General features: G+C 53.1%; 2 protein-coding genes across 7 annotated transcripts in view; both read left to right on the top strand.

The window, feature by feature from the left end:
• Nucleotides 1-4013, top strand: part of ATP6V1B1 (ATPase H+ transporting V1 subunit B1) — a 42293-nt gene extending 38280 nt beyond the window's left edge. The window contains exons 12-14 of the mRNA XM_081332858.1: nucleotides 1206-1310; nucleotides 2015-2144; nucleotides 3654-4013. Coding sequence (XP_081188984.1) covers nucleotides 1206-1310; nucleotides 2015-2144; nucleotides 3654-3814 — 396 coding nt within the window. The 3' untranslated portion in view covers nucleotides 3815-4013. The remainder of the gene's footprint in view (nucleotides 1-1205; nucleotides 1311-2014; nucleotides 2145-3653) is intronic.
• A 1313-nt stretch (nucleotides 4014-5326) lies between these two features.
• LOC308670953 (shootin-1-like) lies at nucleotides 5327-25644 on the top strand. Of its 6 annotated transcripts, none has more exons than XM_081332798.1 (16): nucleotides 5327-5807; nucleotides 7905-7957; nucleotides 8381-8441; nucleotides 9036-9130; nucleotides 9212-9359; nucleotides 10379-10476; nucleotides 10967-11048; nucleotides 13497-13591; nucleotides 16111-16257; nucleotides 17333-17486; nucleotides 18370-18481; nucleotides 19446-19495; nucleotides 20044-20156; nucleotides 21156-21215; nucleotides 22732-23011; nucleotides 24724-25644. In XM_081332798.1, the coding sequence occupies exons 1-16, from the start codon at nucleotides 5771-5773 to the stop codon at nucleotides 24795-24797; spliced, it is 1659 nt and encodes a 552-aa protein (XP_081188924.1). In that variant the 5' UTR covers nucleotides 5327-5770; the 3' UTR covers nucleotides 24798-25644. The 6 variants fall into 6 exon arrangements, with proteins under 6 accessions (XP_081188924.1, XP_081188921.1, XP_081188922.1 ...); XM_081332795.1 differs by having other exon boundaries at nucleotides 13497-13690; XM_081332796.1 differs by having other exon boundaries at nucleotides 9036-9359.
• Nucleotides 25645-25843: the final 199 nt, after the last annotated feature.

The following is a 25843-nucleotide window of genomic DNA, read 5'->3' as shown; positions in this document are numbered from 1 at the left end:
CAAAGTCAGCCAACCGGCTTTCATGCCTAAGGAGGGACTAGAACTCTCCGTCTCCTGGTGATTGGCTCAAAGTCACCCAACTGGCTTTCATGCCTAAGGTGGGTCTAGAACTCTCTGTCTCCTGGTGATTGACCCAAAGTCACCCAACCGGCTTTCATGCCTAAGGCGGGACTAGAACTCTCCGTCTCCTGGTGATTGGCTCAAAGTCACCCAACCGGCTTTCATGCCTAAGGCGGGACTAGAACTCTCCGTCTCCTGTTGATTGGCTCAAAGTCACCCAACCGGCTTTCATGCCTAAGGCGGGACTAGAACTCTCCGTCTCCTGGTGATTGGCTCAAAGACACCCAACCGGCTTTCATGCCTAAGGCAGGACTAGAACTCACCATCTCCTGGTGATTGGCTCAAAGTCAGCCAACCGGCTTTCATGCCTAAGGAGAGGACTAGAACTCTCCGTCTCCTGGTGATTGGCTCAAAGTCACCCAACTGGCTTTCATGCCTAAGGCGGGTCTAGAACTCTCTGTCTCCTGGTGATTGACCCAAAGTCACCCAACCGGCTTTCATGCCTAAGGCGGGACTAGAACTCTCCGTCTCCTGGTGATTGGCTCAAAGTCACCCAACCGGCTTTCATGCCTAAGGCGGGACTAGAACTCTCCGTCTCCTGGTGATTGGCTCAAAGTCACCCAACCGGCTTTCATGCCTAAGGCGGGACTAGAACTCTCCGTCTCCTGGTGATTGGCTCAAAGACACCCAACCGGCTTTCATGCCTAAGGAGAGACTAGAACTCTCTGTCTCCTGGTGATTGGCTCAAAGTCACCCAACCGGCTTTCATGCCTAAGGCGGGACTAGAACTCTCCGTCTCCTGGTGATTGGCTCAAAGTCACCCAACCGGCTTTCATGCCTAAGGCGGGACTAGAACACTCCGTCTCCTGGTGATTGGCTCAAAGTCAGCCAACCGGCTTTCATGCCTAAGGAGAGGACTAGAACTCTCCGTCTCCTGGTTTCTGGCCTGGTGCCTTCAAACCCTCTACCAAGCTCATCGGCTGTTGTGCTTTAGACAACTATATAAAGTCCCTGAGTTTCAGGAGCTACGAGGACCCCAGACCCTCCTCCACTCCCCATGTCTTCTGGGGCTCTTAGCTCTCACCTGATCGGACCCGACTCCTCAATTGTGGCTCCTTCGTGACGCACCGTTTCTCGGCCCACAGATCTACCCGCCCATCAACGTGCTGCCGTCTCTCTCCCGCCTGATGAAGTCGGCCATTGGGGAAGGCATGACCCGGAAGGACCACGGGGACGTTTCCAATCAATTGGTGGGCCTCTGGGCTGACCCAGGGTGGCCGCGGGGGGGGGGGTTGGGGAGGGGGGGGAGCTCAGGCCCCGGGAGGGGAGGGACCCCCTGTGGAACAGAGCCAGGCTTGGAAAACAATGGGCTTCTTGGGAGCGGCAAAAGGCCAATGGCGAGAATACAGGCGGTCCTCGACTTACGACAATTCACTTAGTGACCGTTCAAAGCTACAACGGCGCTGAGAAAAGGGACTTGTGACCCTTTTTCACGTTGCAGCATCCTGGGGTCACCTAGTCGAAAGACAGACGCTCGGCAGCCGGCTCATATTTAGGACGGTGGCAGCGTCCCGTGTGTGTGTGTGTGTGTGTGTGACGTGATCCCCTTTCGCGACCTTCTGACACGCAAAGTCAATAGGGGAAGCCAGGTTCGCTTAACGACCGTGTGACTAGCTTAAGAACCACAGGCATTCACTTAACAACCAAGGCCCAGAAAGGTCGTAAAACCGGGGCAAAGCTCACTTAACAAATATCTCACTTAGCAACGGAAATCTTGGGCTCCCTCTTGGTCGTCCGTTGAGGACGACCGGTGCCATTCTTGGTTAGCACTACCAAATTGATTATTTTTGGGGGGACATGTCCGGCAGGCAGCCCTGTCCAGGGGGGCTTCTTACCCCCCCCCCGATTCTTGATATGACCTTGATTTTGAGTGACCCTCTTCCTTTGCGTCCAGTATGCCTGTTACGCCATCGGCAAAGACGTTCAGGCCATGAAAGCCGTGGTGGGGGAAGAGGCCCTCTCAGCCGATGACCTTCTCTACCTGGAGTTCTTGCAGAAGTTTGAGAAGCAGTTCATCGCTCAAGGTACGTGAGAGAGAAAGCCGTGGGCGAGGAGTTGCAGGCATGTCTGCTCTAAGGAAGAGAAGGACCAGGGGGGGCACGATAGCAGCCTTCCAGTATTTGAGGGGCTGCCCCAAAGAAGAGGAGAGGGTCAAGCTCTTCTCCAAAGCCCCTGAAGGCAGGAGAAGAAGCATCCGATGGAGACTCATCAAGGAGAGAAGCAGCCCGGAACGAAGGAGAAACTTCCTAACTGTGAGGACAATCCATCAGTCGAGTGGAAGTTGTAGGTGCTCCATCCCTGGAGGCTTTTAAGAAGAGATTTGTCCAGAATGGTTTAGACTAAGTCTCCTCCCTGGGCAGGAGGTTGGACTAGAAGACCTCCACGGTCCCTTCCAACTTTGTTAGAATTAGAACAGAATGCAGCATTGCAGGCTTACTCTGCCCGCTGCCAGGAGTTCGATCCTGACCGGCTCAAAGTCAACTCAGCCTTCCACCCTTCCAAGGTCTATATATCATCTATCTATCTATCATCTATCTATCTATCATCTATCTATCTATCTATCTATCTATCATCTATCTATCTATCTATCTATCTATCTATCTATCTATCTATCTATCTATCTATCTATCTATCATCTCTGTCTGTCTGTCTATCTACCTATCTACCTACCTATCTATCTATCTATCTATCTATCTATCTATCTATCTATCTATCTATCTATCTATTTATCTATCTCTATCCATCTATCTATAAGGGACGCGGTGGCTCAGTGGGTTAGGACGCTGAGCCTGTCTATCAGAAGGTCGGCAGTTTGGCGGGTCAAATCCCGAGTGCCGCGTAACAGAGTGAGCACCTGTTACTCGTCCCAGCTTCTGCCAACCTAGCAGTTCGAAAGCACGTAAAAAATGCAAGTAGAAAAATAGGGACCACTACGGTGGGAAGGTAACAGCGTTCCGTGCGCCTCTGGCGTCTAGTCATGCCGGCCACATGACCACGGAGACGTCCTCGGACAAGCGCTGGCTCTTCGGCTTTGAAACGGAGATGAGCACCGGCCCCTAGAGTCGGAAACGACTAGCACGCATGTGCGGGGGAACCTTTACCTTTACCTTTATCCATCTATCTATCTCTGTCTATGTCTGACTATCTATTCATCTATCTTCTTTCTGTCTGTCTATCATCTATCTATCTATCTATCTATCTATCTATCTATCTATCTATCTATCTATCTATCTATCCTAGATGATAGATTGTGCTCTGGTGGCGCAGCGGTGAGAATGCAGCATTGCAGGCTGACTCTGCCCGCTGCCGGGAGTTCAATCCTGACCGGCTCAAGGTCGACTCAGCCTTCCGTCCTTCCGAGGTTGATAAAATGAGGACCCAGATTGTTGGGGGCAAAGAGGCTGACTCTGTAATCTGCTCAGAGAGGGCCGTAAAGCAGTACGAAGCGGTAGAGAAGTCTAAGGGCTATCGCTATGGCTATTTCGATATAAAACTTCCCGCGCTGTAATGAATTCCTGGCATGTTCCTCCCAGGGGCTTATGAGAACAGGACCATCTTTGAGTCACTGGACATTGGCTGGCAGTTGCTGCGGATCTTCCCCAAGGAGCTGCTGAAACGGATCCCGGAGAGCATCTTGGCCGAATATTACCCCCGCGAGGCTAAAGGGAATCCCAGCTCCGACACGGCCCTCTGAACCATGGTCTGTCCAAACCCTGATTCAGGAGAGAGCTGTGGTCAGCAGATGAGGCGTCTTGCAAAACTCCATTTTGTGAAGGTCCCCGAGTCCCATCTCTTCATTTTCTGCTCGGCAGCTCTCCAAAAAACACCACCCACTCACTGTTCGGGCGGTGGAACTGCATAGTACAAAATGTCCTGATTCCAAATAAAAATGAACAAAGATCTGAGATCTTCCTCCGGGTATACCTTGGCCAGACTGCCACAAGCCGTATTTACATCCCTACACTGTTGCAAGCTTGACAAATTCCTAGGCTTACAACAGTTGACATAGTGAGCATTCAACATGACAACGGGCACTGAACAGTGACTTATGACCGTTTTTCACACTTATGACTGTGGCAGTATTCCCATGGCCAGGGGTTGGCAACCTCGGCTCTTTATGACTCGTGGACTTCAACTCCCAGAATTCCTGAGCCAGCCACGCTGAGGGGAAAGGGAGAGGTTTCCAAGCTGAGCCACGCTGGCTCAGGAATTCTGGGAGTTGAAGTCCACGAGTCATAAAAGAGCCATAGTTCCCCCATTATGGCTCAGGAATTCTGGGAGTTGAAGTCCACGAGTCATGAAGGGGCCATAGTTCCCCCATGCTGGCTCAGGAATTCTGGGAGTTGAAGTCCACGAGTCATAAAAGAGCCAAGGTTGCCTACCCCTGCTATTGGGTTTCCTGCTTGAGCAGGGGGGCTGGACTAGAAGACCTCCAAGGTCCCCTCCAGCTCTATTTTGATGGATTGATTGAATGAGATGCTTGGTGACCGAGATTTTCTCCTGGGGGAACTAAAGTTAATTCACACAATTAATATGGTGGGGGTGGGGATGGAGGGGGGGCAGGGAAAGCTACCTTGGACCCCTTCCAAGCACAGACTTTCTCCCCAAAAGTCTTCTCACTATTTTTGTGTCGCCGAAGCTCCTGGTCCATCACCGTGACCACAGATTTTTAGGTACGTCTTCTTTGCCTATCTGTGTAAGAAAAAGGCTTCTGTTTTATCATCCATACATTGTGGACATCCCTGGTCCACCCTTTAGCTTTGATTGCCTCTTCTCTTTGGCCATGGATGGTGGCAGAACCCTCAGAGCTTCCTGGCTGGAGAAAATCAAGAGTTGGGGGGAGCTGACTGTGGAATTCTCTCTACTGGGTGGCCCTCCTGGAGACCCAAAGCCAACATGAAGGGGTCAAGATGAGGACCTCTTTCAGAAGAACATCAGGCGCGTCTCTCTGGCCCATCTCATCGGGAGACCGATCTCCCCGTGGCCAATCAGCTGCCCAAGGAAAGGTCCTTCCCTGGCCACCTTCTGCTGGAGAACATCAAGCCACACAGCCACACAAGGGTGATTCTGCTCTTCCTTGGAAGGGGGGGCGGGCGGAGGAGAGTTTCACTTCTGCAAAACATGTGTGGTGAAGGCAAGATCCATCCAGCATGTGACCTTCTGGGCAGGAAGAGCTCAGCTTTCACTTCTGAGGGATAAAGGCCGAGGAGGACCATCCTGCAGAGAGACAGAGAGAGACACAGAGAGAGAAAGAGAGACACACACACAGAGAGAGAGAGACAGAGAGACAGAGAGAGAGAGAGACAGACACAGAGAGAGAGAGAGAGACAGTGAGAGAGACAGAGACACACAGAGAGAGAGAAAGACAGAGACACACACACACCGAGAGAGAGAGAGAGAGAGAGAGAGAGAGAGAGAGAGAGAGAGAGAGAGAGAGAGAGAGAGAGAGAGAGAGAGACAGACAGACAGACAGACAGACAGACAGACAGACAGACACACACACACACACACACACACACACAGAGAGACAGACAGAGACACACAGAGAGACACACACAGAGAGAGAGACAGACAGAGAGGCAGAGAGCGGTGGAGACACTCCCACAGAAGACAGAAGAGGCAGAGAGAGATCCGCTGGTCTCTCTGCCCCATGGAAGGTCCAGAGGCTGATTTCACCCCATTTGGAGGTAAGGGGGCTGCTCTAGAAAAGCAGAGTAGCTTTGGAAGGAAGGGACAATGACAGATAGTCCCCGACTTATGACCAAAATCGAGCTGAAAAATTTCTGTTGCTAAGCGAGACCATTGTGAATTTTGCCCTGTTTCGCGACCTTCCTTGCCACGGTTGTTAAGTGGATCCCTGCAGTTGTTAAGTTAGTAACATGGTCTTTAAATGGGTCCAGTTCCCCTGTTGACTTTGCTGGTCGGAAGGACGCAGGCGACCATCGTAAATAAGAACCAAGCATTTGGATCACGAGACGCTACAAGGATCGTAAGCATGAAAAACGCTCCTCAAGTCGCTTTTTTTTTCCAGCGGTGCTGTAACTCTGAACAGCCACTAAATGAATGATTGTAAGTCACGGACCAACTGTACAGAACAACTGAGGCCTTCACACTGCCATCAAGGCTATAGGAGAATAATAGAGGGGACCTTAGAGGTCTTCTAGTCCAACCCCCTGCCCAGGCATGAAACTCAGCACCCTTCCAGACAAACGGCTGTCCAGTCTTTTCTTGAAAACCTCCAGTGGTGGGCGGAGTTGGTTCATTTTCAATTAATTGGTCTTAATTTTTGTATTAATGTTTTAAAAATTATACCCTGTAAACCGCCCTGAGTCCTTCGGGAAAGGGCGGTATATAAATTCAATAAAATAAATAAATAAATAAAATTTTTCATCCTTTTCCATTAAAGTCACTAAGCTGCTCTTTTGGATCAATCCAGAAGCAGCTGGAGGTTTTTTTAACCAGTCAGAATGACGCTCTAATTCTGACCTGCTTCTAAAGGGAATGACGGGGCTAACATAACCAGTGGAAAAGCTGGCCACCAGAAGTCGTGGGCGCTCCATCACTGGAGGTTATTAAGAAGAGGCTGGACAGTCTCTTGTCTGAGATGGTATATAGGTTCTTCTGCTTGAGTGGGGGGGGGAGGGGCTGGACTAGAAGACCTCCAAGGTCCCTTCCAGCTTCTGTTCTATTCTATTTGATCAGGATGCGTGTTTCTGCTGGATGGGGTCCTTTGCGTGGGGCATGGACGGCTGGTGACACCGTCTCTTCCTCTTGCGCGTTTGCTCATCTGCCAAAGAGAACAGGAAGTCCCAGAATGACGGTCCTGGGGCAGAAAGATCGCAGTCACAAGACCACAAAGGATACTACGCGCAACAGCAAATGGAAGAGAATCTTTGAGGCTCAGGGCTGAACTGTGAACTGTGGGGTCCTTGGTGGTCCCTGAGCTGGGTGGTTTCCTTGCAGACGTTTCGTGATAGGAGTAGGTTAAATCATCTGTGCTGGAAGGGAATGTGGTTTGTGTGGAGGAAGAGGAGCAGGAGGAGGGGGGGAGGAGGAGGAGGAGGAGGAGGACTGTGGGGTCCTTGGTGCTCTCTGAGCTGGGTGGTTTTCTTGCAGACATTTCGTGATCCACCTGGGTAACATCATCAGTGCTAGAAGGGAGTGAGGTTGGCAGAGAGGAGGAGGAGGAGGAGGAGGAGGAGGAGGAGGAGGAGGACGACTGTGGGGTCCTTGGTGCTCTCTGAGCTGGGTGGTTTCCTTGCAGACGTTTCGTGATCCACCTGGGTAACATCATCAGTGCTAGAAGGGAGTGAGGTTGGCAGAGAGGAGGAGGAGGAGGAGGAGGAGGAGGAGGAGGAGGAGGACTGTGGGGTCCTTGGTGCTCTCTGAGCTGGGTGGTTTCCTTGCAGACGTTTCATGATCCACCTGGGTAACATCATCAGTGCTAGAAGGGAGTGAGGTTGGCAGAGAGGAGGAGGAGGAGGAGGAGGAGGAGGAGGAGGAGGAGGAGGAGAAAAGCTAAATGGATGGAAACTAATCAAGGAGAGAAGCAACCTGGAATTTAAGGAGAAACTTCCTAGCAGTGTGAGGACAATTAACCAGTGGAACAACTTGCCACCAGAAGTTGTGAACGCTCCATCACTGGAGATTTTTAAGAAGAGACTGGACAGCCACTTGTCTCAAATGGTATAGGCTTTCTTGCTTGAGCAGGGGGCTGGACTAGAAGACCTCCCAGGTCCCTTTTAGCTGTATTCTGACTAAACCTTCTTTGAATTTCCCTGCAGTCATTTGGGAATCGGAGAGCGATTCAGATTGGGAGGAAGATGAAGATGACCAGGTAGGTTGCTCTCCAGAATCTGCAACTCCGGTCCCATCTTCAGAAGAGGCCGCATCAGAAAGAATGCACGACCTAATCTGGCTTCTTTGAGGTTGTCCCCAAGGTGCTTTTTCCAGGAGGCGACTAGACTTTCCTGTCCAGTCAGAAGTGAAGAAGCTTCCAGGATGGGAAGCGAAACATCTTCAAAGAAAAACAAGAAAGTCCAGTTGCCTCCTGGAAAAACAGCTTTGGGACAACCGTGACCTGGATGGCTGAGGATCTCCATGGATTCTTTGAGGGTAATTCTTCAAATCAACCACTCTCCAAAACTTGGCAACTTGAAGACTTGCGGATCCTCAACTCCCAGAATTAACAAAAAAATTTTTTTTAAAAAAAACCCCAATACAGTAGCAGACCAATGTGAAGTTTGGTTCATTTGTACAGGAGACGGACCTTTCCCAGGAAATGGCAGAAACCAAAGAAAAAATGGCAGAAATTGAGCAAGGTACGTGTCTAGGCGGAGACGCAGACTCTGCTTTTCTGCTTCTCTAAGCGGAAGGACCCACAAGGCTGACGATTCAGGGTTTGGGGGTGGAAGAAAGAAAATCTCTGGGTCCAGGTGGAGGAGAAATGAGCAGTTCTCCAAGATGGGGTTGTTTTTTTTTTTCATTTCTCCCCATCTAAAAATTCAGGCCCATGACTAATACCAACTTGGGTACGTAGTTTAACCCAAAGAAGGATGACATGATCCAAGGCCTACAAAGAACGGCTGCGGGACTTGGGTTTGGCCAGTCTAAAGAAGAGAAGAAATAGGGGTGACACGATAGCCGTGTTCCAGTATTTGAGGGGCTGCCACAAAGAAGAGGGGGGGTCACGTTATTCTCCAAGGCACCCGAGGGAAGGACGAGAAACGACGGTTGGCAACTGATCCAAGAGAGAAGCAACCTGGAATTAAGGAGAAACTTTCTGACAGCGAGGACAATTAACCGGTGGAACAGCTTGGGCCCCCCTGATGAGGGTTCCTAGATTTTTTGGGGGGGGCTTGCTCTAACCCCCCCCACACACACACACACCTTTGTCTCGCTCTTTCCACTCCCAGCTTCTCAAGCCCTCTTAGCCGAGTTGTCCACCATGGAAATGGAGTACGCAATTGAGAAGACCTGCCGGGAGCAGGCAGAGGCCTTTGCCATCCAGGTGAGGAGGGGTCCCTCCGACCGAGGGCCCGGGAGGACCCCTCCCCATCAAAGCTCTGCCACCTCCTCTCCACCTCCACAGGTCAGCAGGGAGAACCAGAAGCTGCAGCGGATCAGCCTGGCGCTGCTGCCCGGGCTGGACCCGTCGGGCTTGAGTGGCGGCGGAGGAGAAGGTGCCGCTGCTGACTCTGGGCTGGATCCGATGGGCAGGTGCCTTCAGCAGGTGAAAGGTGAGGCAGGGAGACCTCCTCCTCCTCCTCCTCCTCCTCCTCTCTTCTGCCCAGGGGAAAAAGACCCCTCTGGCAGTCCGGAGACCCTTAAGAGAGTGGATGTGCTGCGGGGGAGGCCGGGGGGAGGGGGAGAAGCGAAGTCTACTAATGTAATAAAATAATAAATAAATAAATAAATAAATAAATAAATAAATAAATAAATAAATAAATAAATAAATAAAAAATAATAAAATAATAAAAAGTAAAGAGCACGGAAGGTGAACGGAATAATAGCCTTAGGACCACGCCCGTTCCTTCCTTCGCCATTTTCTTCCTTCCTTTTTTTCTTCCTCCCTCCCTCCTTTCCTTTCTCCCTCCCTCCCTCCCTCCCTCCTTGTCTTTCTTCTTCATGCTTCCCTTCCTTCCTTCCTCCTTCTCCCTTTCTCCCTTCTTTCTCCTCTCTTCCCTTTTTCTATCCTCCCTCCCTCCCTCCTTTCCTTCCTTCCTTCCTTTCCTCTCCCTTTCTCCCTTCTTTCCCCTTTTTCTATTCTCCTCCCTCCCTTTCATTCTCTTTCTTCTCTTTCCTTTCTTCATTCCTTCCTTCTTCCTTTTCCTTTCTTCTTTCCTCTCTCCCTTCCTACCTTCTTTCTCCTCTTTCTTTGTTTCTCCTCTTTCTCCTTCCTTCCTTCCTTCCTTCCTTCCTTCCTTCCTTTCTTTCTTTTTCTCTTTCTTTCTCTCTCTCTCTCTCTCTCTCTCTCTCTCTCTCTCTCTCTCTCTCTCTTTCCTTTTCCTTTCTTTCTTCCAGAGCTTGATATGGTGTTTTCCTTAGCTCTGTGCCAGGCCAGCCCCTAGCAATCCAAATGACGCCCTCCCCGTTTTTGGAAAGGGAAAAAAAGCTGCTTTGTTCTTCAAAACGAGAAGGTCCGAGGCCCACCAGCCTAGCATCCTCCTGACCTCCAAGAAGGGAAGGAGGCGCTGAGTGGTGGGCCCTCCTCGGTCCCAGATGCTTCTACCAGAAAACAGGGTCTTCCTTCCTCCAGACCTTCAACTCAAGGTCTCCTGGCTGCTGGAGCAGAGGAAGGAACTGACCGGCCAGGTGAAGGACCTCCAGGCTCATGTGGAAAAGCTCCAGCATCAGGTAGGATGGATTGGTGCCTGCCGTGGGGTTTCTCAACCTGGTCTCCTTTAAGAGGGGTGGACTTCAGCTCCCAGAATTCCCCAGCCAGCATGGCTGGCTGGGGAATTCTGGGAGTTGAAGTCCACCCATCTTAAAGGGGCCCAGGCTGAGAAATCCTGGCCTAGAGGTTTAAGGGGGCAGACAAAGGGAGGTTCTAGATGCCCGAGGAGATCCAGGGATCCCATCTCAGATGGTCCTCCCTCGGAAGCAAAGCTGACTTGGCCCCAGAAAGACTTTTGACCCGTTACCTGAGTCGCTCCTCAAACCAGATTTAACACGGGTGGGGGAACGTGGGCAACTTCCTTCTGGTGAAGTGAGGCCTCCTTTTTAAAAACTTTACAATTTCTTAACGTTCTATACATTTTCTGAGTGGGAAGCTATGAAAAGGATATCGTTTTTATTTTTTCTTGCTTGCTTCCTGCCCCCCCCCCTTTTTTTGTGTCGAACAAAGCTAGAGGAGGAGTGTGCTGAGAAGCAGTCTCTGAAGGTTTTGGAGGAACACAGTCAGAAGATGTTGAAGAGGGTCAAACAAGGCGAGTTTGAGACTCAACTTTCTACCTATTTGTCCCCTCGATCTGGGTCTAATCCTGCAAAGCAATTCTGTTCTTCACTCGGCTTTCCGGGTCTAAGGCGAGACTAGAACTCACCGTCTCCTGGTGATTGACCCAAAGTCACCCAGTTGTCTTTCATGCTTAAGGCAGGACTTGACCTCACTGTCTCCTGGTGATTGGCCCAAAGTCACCCAGCTGGCTTTCATATCTGTGTCTAAGGCGGCACTAGAACTCACCGTCTCCTGGTGATTGACCCAAAGTCACCCAGTTGTCTTTCATGCTTAAGGCTGTACTAGAACTCACCATCTCCTGGTGATTGGCCCAAAGTCACCCAGCTGGCTTTCATATCTGTGTCTAAGGCGGCACTAGAACTCACCGCCTCCTGGTGATTGGCCCAAAGTCACCCAGCTGGCTTTCATATCTATGTCTAAGGCGGCACTAGAACTCACCGTCTCCTGGTGATTGACCCAAAGTCACCCAGTTGTCTTTCATGCTTAAGGCTGTACTAGAACTCACCATCTCCTGGTGATTGGCCCAAAGTCACCCAGCTGGCTTTCATATCTGTGTCTAAGGCGGCACTAGAACTCACCGTCTCCTGGTGATTGACCCAAAGTCACCCAGTTGTCTTTCATGCTTAAGGCAGGACTTGACCTCACTGTCTCCTGGTGATTGGCCCAAAGTCACCCAGCTGGCTTTCATATCTATGTCTAAGGCGGCACTACAACTCACCGTCTCCTTGGTGATTGACCCAAAGTCACCCAGCTGGCTTTCATATCTATGTCTAAGGCGGCACTAGAACTCACCGTCTCCTTGGTGATTGGCCCAAAGTCACCCAGCTGGCTTTCATATCTATGTCTAAGGCGGCACTAGAACTCACCGTCTCCTGGTGATTGGCCCAAAGTCACCCAGCTGGCTTTCATATCTATGTCTAAGGCAGCACTAGAACTCACCGTCTCCTGGTGATTGGCCCAAAGTCACCCAGCTGGCTTTCATATCTATGTCTAAGACGGCACTAGAACTCACCGTCTCCTGGTGATTGACCCAAAGTCACCCAGTTGTCTTTCATGCTTAAGGCTGTACTAGAACTCACCATCTCCTGGTGATTGGCCCAAAGTCACCCAGCTGGCTTTCATATCTGTGTCTAAGGCGGCACTAGAACTCACCGTCTCCTGGTGATTGACCCAAAGTCAGCCAGTTGTCTTTCATGCTTAAGGCAGGACTTGACCTCACTGTCTCCTGGTGATTGGCCCAAAGTCACCCAGCTGGCTTTCATATCTATGTCTAAGGCGGCACTAGAACTCATCGTCTCCTGGTGATTGGCCCAAAGTCACCCAGCTGGCTTTCATATCTATGTCTAAGGCGGCACTAGAACTCACCGTCTCCTGGTGATTGGCCCAAAGTCACCCAGCTGGCTTTCATATCTATGTCTAAGGCGGCACTAGAACTCACCGTCTCCTGGTGATTGACCCAAAGTCACCCAGTTGTCTTTCATGCTTAAGGCTGTACTAGAACTCACCATCTCCTGGTGATTGGCCCAAAGTCACCCAGCTGGCTTTCATATCTGTGTCTAAGGCGGCACTAGAACTCACTGTCTCCTGGTGATTGGCCCAAAGTCACCCAGCTGGCTTTCATATCTATGTCTAAGGCGGCACTAGAACTCACCGTCTCCTGGTGATTGACCCAAAGTCACCCAGTTGTCTTTCATGCATAAGGCAGGACTTGACCTCACTGTCTCCTGGTGATTGGCCCAAAGTCACCCAGCTGGCTTTCATATCTATGTCTAAGGCGGCACTAGAACTCACCGTCTCCTGGTGATTGACCCAAAGTCACCCAGCTGGCTTTCATATCTATGTCTAAGGCGGCACTAGAACTCACCGTCTCCTGGTGATTGACCCAAAGTCACCCAGTTGTCTTTCATGCTTAAGGCTGTACTAGAACTCACCATCTCCTGGTGATTGGCCCAAAGCCACCCAGTTGTCTTTCATGCTTAAGGCAGGACTTGACCTCACTGTCTCCTGGTGATTGGCCCAAAGTCACCCAGCTGGCTTTCATATCTGTGTCTAAGGTGGCACTAGAACTCACCGCCTCCTGGTGCCCAAAGTCATCCAGCTGATTTTCATATCTATGTCTAAGGCAGGACTAGAACCCGCCGTCTCCTGGTGATTATAATACTGTAATAGCTAATAGTAAAAACACGAGTAGGCATTAGGCCTCCTTCATCACTGTTGGGGAGTGAAGAGTATTGATAAAATATTATTCTGGCAGAATTCCTTTCTGTGGGAAGCGACGGATGAAAACTACAGGGAAAAATCCATGGAGCGCTTCTCTTTTGAAAGAGATTCTCTTGTCAAACTCCAAAGGGTTCCTTTGGGTTGGATCTGACCCGGGTAGACCCAGACCTGACGCCTGTTTCTTCTGTAACCCGCCCAGCATCCCTTTTGGTCAGCGAAGAGTATGACAGGATGTCGCTGCAGTTGGACGTGGAGGAGAAACGGAGGCAGCAAGCGGAAATCTTCGCCCATCAGGTGGGACCCCAGTTCTGGCCGGGCATGCCTCTGTTTAGACTCCGGGAGAGGAATTTGTGGGTGTCTGAAAGCTCTCAAGGGCACAAACAGCTGAGACCGGTGAGTAGGGGGGTGCACGATAGCAGTCTTCCAATATCTGAGGGGCTGCCATAAAAAAGAGGAGGGGGTCCACCTCTTCTCCAAAGCCGCTGAAGAAGGCAGGACAAGGAGCAACAGATGGAAACTCATCAAGGAGAGAAGCAACCTGGAACTCAGGAGGAATTTCCTGACAGGACAATTAACCGGTGGAACAAATGGGTCAACCCAACCCAAGGACCTCCAACATCCCTCTCACCAAAACTGACAGGGCGAGTTACTTGAATATGCAGTAAATTGAGAGCAAGACCTCCTAGCACTGATGAGGTTCCCTAGTTGGGTCATGAAACGCCTGCAAGGAAACAGCCCAGCTCAGAGAGCCCCAAGGACCCCACAGTCCTCCTCCTCCTACTCCTCCTCCTCCTCCACCTCCTCCTCCTCCTCCTCCTCCTCCTCCCTCTGCAAACCCCACTCCCTTCTAGCACTGATGAGGTTCCCTAGTTGGGTCATGAACCGTCTGCAAGGAAACCAACCAGCTCAGAGAGCACTAGGACCCCACAGTCCTCCTCCTCCTCCTCCTCCTCCTCCTCCTCCTCCTCCTCCTCCTCCCTCTGCAAACCCCACTCCCTTCTAGCACTGATGAGGTTCCCTAGTTGGGTCATGAAACGCCTGCAAGGAAACAGCCCAGCTCAGAGAGCCCCAAGGACCCCATAGTCCTCCTCCTCCTCCTCCTCCTCCTCCTCCTCCTCCTCCTCCTCCTCCTCCACCACCTCCTCCTCCTCCTCCTCCTCCTCCTCCTCCTCCTCCTCCTCCTCCCTCTGCAAACCCCACTCCCTTCTAGCACTGATGAGGTTCCCTAGTTGGGTCATGAACCGTCTGCAAGGAAACCACCCAGCTCAGAGAGCACTAGGACCCCATAGTCCTCCTCCTCCTCCTCCTCCTCCTCCTCCTCCTCCTCCTCCTCCTCCTCCTCCTCCTCCTCCCTCTGCAAACCCCACTCCCTTCTAGCACTGATGAGGTTCCCTAGTTGGGTCATGAACCGTCTGCAAGGAAACCACCCAGCTCAGAGAGCACTAGGACCCCACAGTCCTCCTCCTCCTCCTCCTCCTCTTCCCTCTGCAAACCCCACTCCCTTCTAGCACTGATGAGGTTCCCTAGTTGGGTCATGAAACGCCTGCAAGGAAACAGCCCAGCTCAGAGAGCCCCAAGGACCCCATAGTCCTCCTCCTCCTCCTCCTCCTCCTCCTCCTCCTCCTCCTCCTCCTCCTCCCTCTGCAAACCCCACTCCCTTCTAGCACTGATGAGGTTCCCTAGTTGGGTCATGAACCGTCTGCAAGGAAACCACCCAGCTCAGAGAGCACCAAGGACCCCACAGTCCTCCTCCTCCTCCTCCTCCTCCTCCTCCTCCCTCTGCAAACCCCACTCCCTTCTAGCACTGATGAGGTTCCCTAGTTGGGTCATGAACCGTCTGCAAGGAAACCAACCAGCTCAGAGAGCACTAGGACCCCACAGTCCTCCTCCTCCTCCTCCTCCTCCTCCTCCTCCTCCTCCTCCTCCCTCTGCAATCCCCACTCCCTTCTAGCACTGATGAGGTTCCCTAGTTGGGTCATGAAACGCCTGCAAGGAAACAGCCCAGCTCAGAGAGCCCCAAGGACCCCATAGTCCTCCTCCTCCTCCTCCTCCTCCTCCTCCTCCTCCTCCTCCTCCTCCTCCTCCTCCTCCTCCCTCTGCAAACCCCACTCCCTTCTAGCACTGATGAGGTTCCCTAGTTGGGTCATGAACCGTCTGCAAGGAAACCACCCAGCTCAGAGAGCACTAGGACCCCATAGTCCTCCTCCTCCTCCTCCTCCTCCTCCTCCTCCTCCTCCTCCTCCCTCTGCAAACCCCACTCCCTTCTAGCACTGATGAGGTTCCCTAGTTGGGTCATGAAACGCCTGCAAGGAAACAGCCCAGCTCAGAGAGCCCCAAGGACCCCATAGTCCTCCTCCTCCTCCTCCTCCTCCTCCTCCTCCTCCTCCTCCTCCTCCTCCTCCTCCTCCCTTCTAGCACTGATGAGGTTCCCTAGTTGGGTCATGAACCGTCTGCAAGAAAACAACCCAGCTCAGAGAGCACCAAAGACCCCACAGTTCTCCTCCTCCTCCTCCTCCTCCTCCTCCTCCTCCTCCTCCTCCTCCTCCTCCTCCTTCTCCTCACTCACCACTCCCTTCTAGCACTGATGATGTTCCCTAGTTAGGTCATGAAACGCCTGCAAGGAAACCACCCAGCTCATAGAGCACCAGGGACCCCACAGTCCTTCCTCTTCCTCCTCCTCCTCTCCGTAAACCCTCCTCCCTTCTAGCACTGATGAAGTACCCTAGTTGGGCCATGAAACATCTGCAAGAACCCCCCCCCCCCCAACTCAGAGAGCACCCGGGACCGCTCACCCAGCTCTCCTCCCTCGACAGATGCTGCTGAAGCAGAAGGAGGCCAACCGCCAGAGCCTGATCCTGATGCAGAATGTCGGAGCGGAGGCCCAGCTGCTCCAGGCCTTGGAGCAAGTGGGCCAGATGACCCGGCAGTTGGAGGAAGCGAAGATGGAGCACGAGGCCAAAGTGAGCTTCGGGACCTCGGGGTTCTCCCTTCCCTCTCCCTTCAAAAACCAAGCAGAAAAACAGAGTGGGAGAGGGGAGCAGACGGAGCAAGATTCGGAATGGGTTGCAATGGGGTCTGAAGGCCAACGGGACCCAAGTAGGCACCAGGGACTAGCCCCTTGGAATGACAAGCTGCCTTGAGTCTTCACTGACAAAGCCTGCCTCTTTGGTTTTCTCCCAGGCTGTTATAGAATTGGGGAGGGGGGAAGGTAATAAATAAAATTAAACAAATCTACGTGGCCACCCAATTCAACATTGACTTACAACAGAGGTCTCCAGCTTTGGCAACTGGGAATTCTGGCACTTGAAGTCCACAAGCCTTCAAATTGCCAAGTTGGCTGGGGAATTCTGGGAGTTGAAGTCCACAAGCCTTAAAGTTGCCAAGATTGGAGACCCTTGGCTTACAACATTAATAAACCCACAACTCAATAACCGCCAAACACCCCCATCCTCAGTACGACAACCACATCAACCATCTGTTGGGCTCCATCTCCATTCGTGGTCCCCAGGGCTGCTGAGGAAACCACATCTTCAGCACCTGTAGAAAGAGCAAGCAGGTGGGGGCCAATTGCACTAGAAGGGGGATGAAGCTCCATAAAGAGGGGGCCAGCACGAGAAGACCCTTGTTTCTGGTCCTACTAGATCAGGGGTCTTCCAACTTGGCCCTTTGATGACTTGTGGACTTCAACTCCCAGAATTCCTCAGCTAGGCACGCTGGCTGAGGAATTCTGGGAGTTGAAGTCCACTCCTCTTAAAGTCTACTATATAGGGGTCTTCCAACTTGGCCCTTTGATGACTTGTGGACTTCAACTCCCAGAATTCCTCAGCTAGGCATGCTGGCTGAGGAATTCTGGGAGTTGAAGTCCACTCCTCTTAAAGTCTATATCACACTGGCTGAGGAATTCTGGGAGTTGAAATCCACAAGTCATCAAAGGGCCAGGTTGGAAGACCCCCATCCTAGGTGGACATCCCTAGCCTTCCTGTCCTGGGGGACCTTCTGCCCAGGGATTCAGCTGCAAGCTTTGGACTCCTGCAGGTGAAGGATCTGGAGACCCAGTTGGCGGAACGGGCACTGCCAGGGGAGCTGGCCAGGTTGCAGACAAGGTTGGCCACAGCAGAGGAAGGAAAGGCACACCTGGAGGAGCGGCTTCTCCGGGCGGAGGAGAAATGCGCCAGCCTGGAGCAAAAAGGTCAGAGGTTTGCTGGTCTGGCGTGGAGTCCAAAGAATTTTGGGGAAAGGAGATGCGAAAGAGGAGAAGACACCAAGTCCTCTTGCTGAACCACAAGCTGGGCGATGACACTTCAGCCTGGCTTGTTGTGGGAAGGCCACTTCAGGCCAGCTTAGAGTTTGGGCTCCATCCCCGTGGGCGAGGCTTGAGGGGTCCGTGGTGCCCTCTGAGCGGGGTGGTTTCCTTGGAGACATTTCGTGACCCAAGTAGGCAACATCCTCAGTGCGATCGTTGAGGAATGAAATGTCAACAAGGAAACCACCCAGCTCAGAGAGCACCAAGGAGGCCAAAGTCATTTTCCTCCTCCTCCTCCTCCTTTCCACAAACACCCTCCCTCTAGCACTGATGATGTTGCCTAGTTGGGTCATGAAATGTCTGCAAGGAATCCACCCAGCTCAGAGACATCAAAGACCCCACAGTCCTCCTCCTCCTCCTCCTCCTCCTCCTCCTCCTTTCCCTCCTCCTTCTCCTCCTCTCTGCAAACCCTACTCCCTTCTAGCCCTGATGCTATTACCTAGTTTGGTAATCAAACATCTGCAAGAAAGCCACTAAGCTCAGAGAACATGAAGGAGTCCTCCTCCTCCTCCTCCTCCTCCTCCTCCTCCTCCTCCTCTCTGCAAAAGAATGAAACGTGGCAAGGAAACCACCCAGCTCAGAGAGCATCAAGCACCAAGCTAAAAATATTCTAAAAATATTGGTACCTGAGATTTGGTAAAGGAGGACAGGGGGACCCCAATAAATAGCTGCCAACGAGGCAAGAACACCCCCCCCTCGGCTGGGTCCTAACCCCACAGAAAGCAACGTGCAGGAGGGCCGGCCTCCTAAACTCTGCCTTCTCTTGCAGTGAAAGCCCTGGAGGAGGGGGCTCAGCCGCCCGACGCCCCGGAGGAGACCCCGGTGGTCCCGGTTCCCCCTCCACCCCCTCTGCCACCTCCCACCTTCCCTGCAAAGGCGGAGTAAGTCTCTGACCCCCCCCATCCCTAGAAAAGGGGGCTGGCAGCTTCCGGGAAGAGGGAGGGGCTGGTTTCCTCCCACCCGGAAGGCAGCAACGTCGGCAAAGTTCTGCAGCTGGTCCTCGAATTGCAAGTGTTCTGTTTAGTGACCGTTCAAAATGACAACGGGCAATGAAACAAGTGACTAAGGCTCGCTTTTCCACCCTTCCAGCCATTGCAACATCTTCTCCGTTGTCAATTTAGTCACAATTCGGATATTTGGCAGCTGATTCCTACTTACGACGGTCGCAGCCTCCCCAGGGGTCACGTGATCCCCTTTGGTGACCTTCTGACAAGCAGAGTCAACGAGGGAAGCCATATTCACTTAACGACCAGGTTACTAAAAATTTCCGTTGCTAAGCGAGACAGTTGTTAAGTGCCTTTTGCCCCACTTTACGACTTTTCCCGCCGTCGTTTTCAAGCCAATCCCTGCAGTCGTTAAGCGAGTCACGCAGTTGTGAAGTGAATCCGGCTTCTCCCATCGACTGCGGGTCGCAAAAGGAGACCACCTGACCCCAAGAGGTGTAACCGTCACAAATAGTTGCCCGGCATCCGAATTTTGACCCCGAGATGACAGACAGGCCGCAATGGTGGGAAGTTGAAAACTGGTCCTAAGTCCCTTTTTTGAGGGCGGTTGCATCTTCCAATGGTCACTAAATGAACAGTCGTAAGTCGAGGCCTGCCTGTAGCTCCCCAGAGTCCCTGGAGAGAAGATTTCCTAGTGGTGCCCTATCCACTCCTGCAAGCAGCTTGCTCTTTGGGAGCAGACAGGAGCCCCAGGTGCTGCCCCCCAGTGGCCAGGAGTGGTTGGCGAAGTTCTGCGAGGGGAGGGGGCTGCAGGACAGGGCAGCTGGACCCCAGCTGGAACGGGGGGGGGGGAGGGAACCCCTGAAAAAGCTTCACCTTCCCCCTTTCTCTGCCCCTGCAGCCCCCTGGTGGCCCTCCGGGAGAGGAGAGGCGCCCAGCAGGTGAAAAGGGGTAAGTGGGCACGGGGAGAGCTGGGACCCCCTGCGCCTGGCCCCCAATACTGTTTTCAGACAGTACAGATAGTCCTCGACCTAGGACCGCAAATGAGCCCCACATTTCTGTTGCTAAGCGAGACAGTTTTGAAAACAGCTTGGTTCCATTTTACGACCTTTCTTGCCCCAGTTGTTAAGTGAATCACTGCAGTGGCTAAATCAGTCACCCGGCTGTGAAGTGACTCGGGCTTCCCCCATTTGACTTTGCTTGTCAGAAGGTCACAAAAGGGGATCGTGTTACCCCCCCCTCGCCCCCAGGGACACCGCGACCGTCAAAAACGCGAGTCGGTTGCCGAGCGTCTGAATTTTGACATCCTGACCGTGTGGGAGGCTGCAACGGTCGTAAGTGTGAGAAAGGGTCCTAAATCCCATTTCTGAGCGCCGTTGCAACTTTGAATGGTCACTAAATGAACCGTCATAAGTCGAGGACAGCCTATATACTGTATTAGGAAATACTGACTTACTAGTAATGGGAGGGCCGATTCCTCCTCTCCCTGTGGGCAGCAGGAGACCTCCGCTCGGACGAGGCCGCGGCCAGAGCCCTGGAGGAGATGATGGCCCGGATCAAGGGCGGAGTGGCACTGCGGCCAGTGAGGCGGGGGGGCGAGCCCCCCTCCCAGGTAAGGCGAGGCCAGCGAGGGGTTCGTGGGCCGGAGGGGAAAGGCAGGGGGTGGAAGCAGTCAAGGCGCCCACAAAATCCCATCTAGGCTCGGCCAATTCAGGCAGTCCTCGACTTACGGCCACAGTTGAGCCCAACACGTTGCTAAGCGAGACACTTGCAAAGTGAGCCTTGCCCCATTTGACCACTCAGTTCTTGAGTGAATCCCTGCGGCTGTCAATTTTAGCAACCCAGTCGTTAAGAGAATCACATTTCCCCCCCCCCCCGCCTTGACTCGGCTTGTCAGAGGGTCGCCAAAGGGTCGCCAAAGGGCAACACCCCCCCCCCCGCAGGGACGCCACGACCGTCATAAACGTGAGTCGGTTGCCGAGCGTTTGAATTTTGATATCGTTATCGTAGCGGATGCTGTAACGGTTGTAAGTGTGAGAAAGGGTCCTAAATCCCATTTCCCAGTGCCATTGCAACTTTGAAGGGTCAACAAATGAACCGTCGTAAATCGAGGACAGCCTGCATATTAGGAAATACCAATTGACTAGTAAATTGGAGGGCCAATTCATCCTCTCCCTGTGGGCAGCAGGAGACCTCCGCTCGGATCAGGCCTCAGCCAAAGGCAAAGGGGATCACGTGACACACACACACCCCAGGAACGCCGCGGCCATCATAAATACAAGTCCGTTGCCAAGCATCTTGGGTTTCGATCACGCCACCGCAGGGACGCTGCAATGGTTGTGTGAACCAAACGGTCCTTTTTCCCAGGCCCGTTGTAACTTTGAACGGGCACTGAATGCGCCGTTGTAAGCCGAGGACTGCCTGCATTTCATGTCCTCTTCTGCACAGGGAGGGGGGGGGGCTGAGGAATTGCGAGAAGGGTGGCAACCCCTGTGGATTGTGGAGTGGACCCAATCCTGCCACGGGTGGATCCCCTCAGGGCTCCTTTTTGAAACGGTGTCCCAGCGAAGCGCCCTCTAACCGGATTTCCCCCCCCCCATTTTTCTCTTAGCCCCCGTCTGCTGCGACGGACAAGCGGAGGAGCGCGGCCGTGGAGCTGCAAGAACTCTTGGTGAGAGCCGTTTGTGGGTTTGTGTGTGTGAAAGCAGTTTGTGTAGCAGCCTACTCAGGGAGTCCACAATTTCTGATGGTTTGTTTAGCGTCCGACGTTACAAGGGGGCTGAAAAGAGTGACTTGTGACCCATTTTCACACGACATCCGCAGGGCGCCGGGATCAAAATTCAGACGCTGGACCACCGAATCACGCTAATGACGGTCGTGGCGATTCCCCTTCTGCCACAAGCAAAGTCAAGGGTGGAAGCCAGATTCGCTTAACGACCGTGTCACTAACTTAACAACCGCAGTGATTCCCTTAACAGCTGGGGCCAAAATGGTCATAAAATGGGGGCAAAGCTCACTTAACGAATGTCTCTGGTGTAGCAACAGATTTTTTTTGGGGGGGGGTCACTTGAGGTTGTAAATTGAGGACTACCTGCTTGGGGCGGCAGGAGATGAGGGCACCGCAGGAACCTTCGCAACTCACTCGGTTGGGGGAACCAAGAAAGCGGCGAAGGGTCCCTCAAAATACATTAGGAGAACCTCAAAGCCCCCCACTCGTCTGCCAGTGGGCAGGACTGTGGAAAGTGGCCAAAACGCTTCATTGTGGTGACATTGATTGCCGCCTCCAGCGCCAATTGGCTGCAAGAGCCAAGCCACAACCGGCTTTCATGGCTAAGGCGGGACTAGAACTCACCGTCTCCTGGTGATTGGCCCAAAGTCACCCAACCGGCTTTCCTGCCTGAGGTGGGACTAGAACTCTCCATCTCCTGTGATTGGCCCAAAGTCACCTAGTTGGGCTTCATGGCTAAGGCGGGACTAGAACTCAGTGTCTCCTGGTGATTGGCCCAAAGTCACCTAGTTGGGTTTCACGGCTAAGGCGGGACTAGAACTCTCCATCTCCTGGTGATTGGCCCAAAGTCACCTAGTTGGGCTTCATGGCTAAGGCGGGACTAGAACTCTCCGTCTCCTGGTGATTGGCCCAAAGTCACCTAGTTGGGCTTCATGGCTAAGGCGGGACTAGTACTCTCCGTCTCCTGGTGATTGGCCCAAAGTCACCTAGTTGGGTTTCACGGCTAAGGCGGGACTAGAACTCTCCATCTCCTGGTGATTGGCCCAAAGTCACCTAGTTGGGCTTCATGGCTAAGGCGGGACTAGAACTCAGCGTCTCCTGGTGATTGGCCCAAAGTCACCTAGTTGGGTTTCACAGCTAAGGCGGGACTAGAACTCTCCGTCTCCTGGTGATTGGCCCAAAGTCACCCAACCGGCTTTCCTGCCTGAGGTGGGACTAGAACTCTCCATCTCCTGGTGATTGGCCCAAAGTCACCTAGTTGCCTTTCACGGCTAAAGCGGGACTAGAACTCACCGTCTCCTGGTGATTGGCCCAAAGTGTTCCAACCAGTTTTCATGTCTAAGGTAAGTTTAGAACTCCCAGTCTCCAGGTTTTTAGCCTGGCGCCTTCCCCCCCCCCGAGTCCAAACCGCGTCTCCAGGTCCGCCCAGCTCCACCCGTCCCGATGTTCTCTTCCCCAGAGTGCCACGAGGAGGCCACGGAAGCCATCCAGCCGACGTAAGGGCAGCCAGAAGAAGCTCCCGGTGGACAATCAGCTTGAGAAGCTCCTGCAGAGACGACGGCGTCTAGTTGACCAGGCGCCGGTCTTGACCGAGCCCTCCGTCCCAGCTGCAGACCAGGGGCTCCTGCCTCCCGTGCCCGGGTCCAAGGAAAAAGACCACGGAGCTTCACCGGTGGGGTTGCCCAGGCGCCTCCAGCCCAACCAGTCAGACTCCCCGGAGACTAGCAAAGGTCTAGCAGGTAGGAACCGGTGTGCTGGACTAGCCTGATGGATTGGATGGTTTTTGCTCTCCGCACCTCGCTGTGAGGTCTCTCATCCCACCGAAGACAATTTCTCGGTGTCCTGTGGATGGGAAAACAGATGCGTGTGCGAATCCATCCACGTTCCTGTGTTGCCAAGTGGGGTGGCCGCCATTTCAGAGCATTCTCTGCAACTTTCTGCCCGTTGCAGAATATTCAGGAAGAAGATTAATTCCTACGCCAGGGATCGGTCACTCTTTTAGGACCTGTGGACTTCAATTCCCAGAAGGAATTCTGGGAGTTGAAGTCCACAGGTGCTAAAGTTGCCGTAGTGGCCCATCCCTGTTCCAGGGGCTGGGGTCTACACAGAAGCACCACCTTTGAACCTGCCACACAGGCTAAATAAAGGAGCAGAGCTTTTCATGCCACTGCCGTGGCCGCCATCTTGACTTTTTTGACCTACTCTGCAGTCCCTTCCTCCTGCAGATGGGATGCAAGCTCTTCCAAACTCGAGGCAGGCTTTGTGATTGTCTTGTGCAAGGCCACGCTTGGACCACTGGCTCCAGTTCTGGTTTGCCACAATACAAAAAAAATAAAAATAAACAATAGATGCTGACATTCTGGAAAGAGTGGAGAGAAGAGCAACTACGATGATTAAAGGCCTGGAGACGAAAACATACCAGAAAGAAGCCGGTTATGTCTCGTTTAACGAAAAGAAGGACTAGGGGGGCAAACACGATAGCACATTTGAGGGGCTGCCACAAAGAAGTGGGGAAGGTCCTCTTAATTTCCAAAGCCCCTGAAAGCAGGACAGGGAAGGATGGAAACTCATCGAGGAGAGAAGCAACCTGGAATTCAGGAGAAACTTCCTAACGGGGAGGACAATTAGCCAGTGGAACTGCTTGCCACCGGAGGTTGTGGGTGCTTCCCCACTGTCCAGTCTCCCGGTCTGAAATGGCATAGGGCAGGGGTCCGCAACCTTGAGCACTTGTGGATTTCAGCTCCCGGAATCCCTCAGCCAGCATAGACAAGTCCACAAGTCTTAAAGTGCTCAAGGTTGCGGACCCCTGCCCTATGCTTGAGCAGAGGGTTGGACTAGAAGACCTCTAAGGTCCCTTCCTGCCCCAGGCTTCTCTGGCTCCTGTCCGATCTCTTCGACCTGGTCTCACCCGGTTTTTGTTTTTTTGTTTTTTTTTCCTTTTGGTACTGTCCATTTGGTACTGTCCATGGTAGAGGACAAGGGACGCAGTGGGTCAGTGGGTTAGGACGCTGAGCTTGTCGATCAGAAGGTCGGCAGTTTGGCGGGTCGAATCCCGAGTGCCGCGTAACAGAGTGAGCGCCTGTTACTCGTCCCAGCTTCTGCCAACCTAGCAGTTCGAAAGCACGTAAAAAAAATGCAAGTAGAAAAATAGGGACCGCTATGGTGGGAAGGTAACAGCGCTCCGTGCGCCTTTGGCATCTAGTCATGCCGGCCACATGACCACGGAGACGTCCTCGGACAAGCGCTGGCTCTTCGGCTTTGAAACGGAGATGAGCACCGGCCCCTAGAGTCGGAAACGACTAGCACGCGCGTGCGGGGGAACCTTTACCTTTTACCTATGGTAGAGGACAGGAAGGTCTGGAGGAATGTTGTCTGTGGGGTCGCGATGGGTCGGACACAACTTCGCAACTAACAACAACAACAACAGGTTTTATTCCCTTCATCTTTTAAGGCAAAACTGACCAGCTGACCACAGGAGCCCCCGTGCGCCCTGGGCCGAAGATTGCCGAGGTGGCTTGGCTTTAACCACAGGCGGTGTCCCTTCCGGTCGGCAAAAGGACCAGCTCCGTGCACCGAGGGCCTCGGTCAGCCAAAGCGGAGCAGCTGCTTGGTGGTGGTGGTGGGGGGTGTCTTCCAGTTGTCAGGATGCATTTCCCACTCCAATTGCATTCCGGGTAGTCCTCAGGTTATAACCACTCGTTTACTGACCGTTTGAAGTTACAACAGCAATAAAAAGAACGACTTACGGCCTAGGGCTCTCGCAGCATCCGTACATTACACAGTCCAAATTGGTACACTTAGCAACCGGCCTGGGTTTACGATGGTTGCCTGAACCGGGCCGGGGCCCGGGGTGGGGTGGGGGGAGGAAACCCACAGGTGGCCGCGTGGAAGGCGGACATTTTAAAAATTTATTATTTTATTCATTCAATTTATTGCGCGCGAGGCTTGGGTGGACAGTCGGCCCGGAGACGAGGGTCACAGCCACGCTGGCCGCCTTCGCACAACGCCCTGAAGCTGGACTTGGAAAGCGCGGAAGGCAGCGGGTGGAGGACTGCACAGCTTGGCGAGTTCAAGCCTTGGCTAAGGAAGGGAGAGGGGGGAGAGGGAGGGACGGGGAGGGACGGGGAGAGAGGATTCACAAGTCGTATGAACCCAACTCACCGGCAGGTCACTGCATTCCGGACAAAAGCTGGGACTTCTGTGCCTTGGGGGTCTCCCGTGGGAAGGCGGAAAGAGTCGTCCTCCTCCTCCTCCTCTTCCTCTTCCTTCCTCTCCTCCTCCTTCCTCTTCACTTCCCTCTTCCTCTCCCTCTCCCTCTTCTTCTTCCTCCTCCCCATCCCCTTCCCCTCCCCTCCTCCTCCTCTTCTTCTACTTCTTCCTCTTTCCTCTCCCTCTTCTTCCTCCTCTACTTCCCCCTCCCCTCCTCCTCCTCTACTTCTCCTCTCCCCTCCCCTTTTCCTCCTCCTCCTCCTCCTCCTCCTCCTCTCGCCCCCTCCCCAGGCGGTTCAGCCCTCCCCCTGGGCCGGGCCCCGGTTGTCCGGCAACGCCTGGGCCGCGCTCCGCAGTTGCCG

The sequence above is a fragment of the Vipera berus genome (genome assembly GCF_964194415.1).
Source record: "Vipera berus genome assembly, chromosome: 7".
Lineage (NCBI taxonomy): Eukaryota > Metazoa > Chordata > Lepidosauria > Squamata > Viperidae > Vipera > Vipera berus.
The sequence above is the reverse complement of the archived record's forward strand: the minus strand, read 5'-3'. Positions and strand labels throughout refer to the sequence as shown.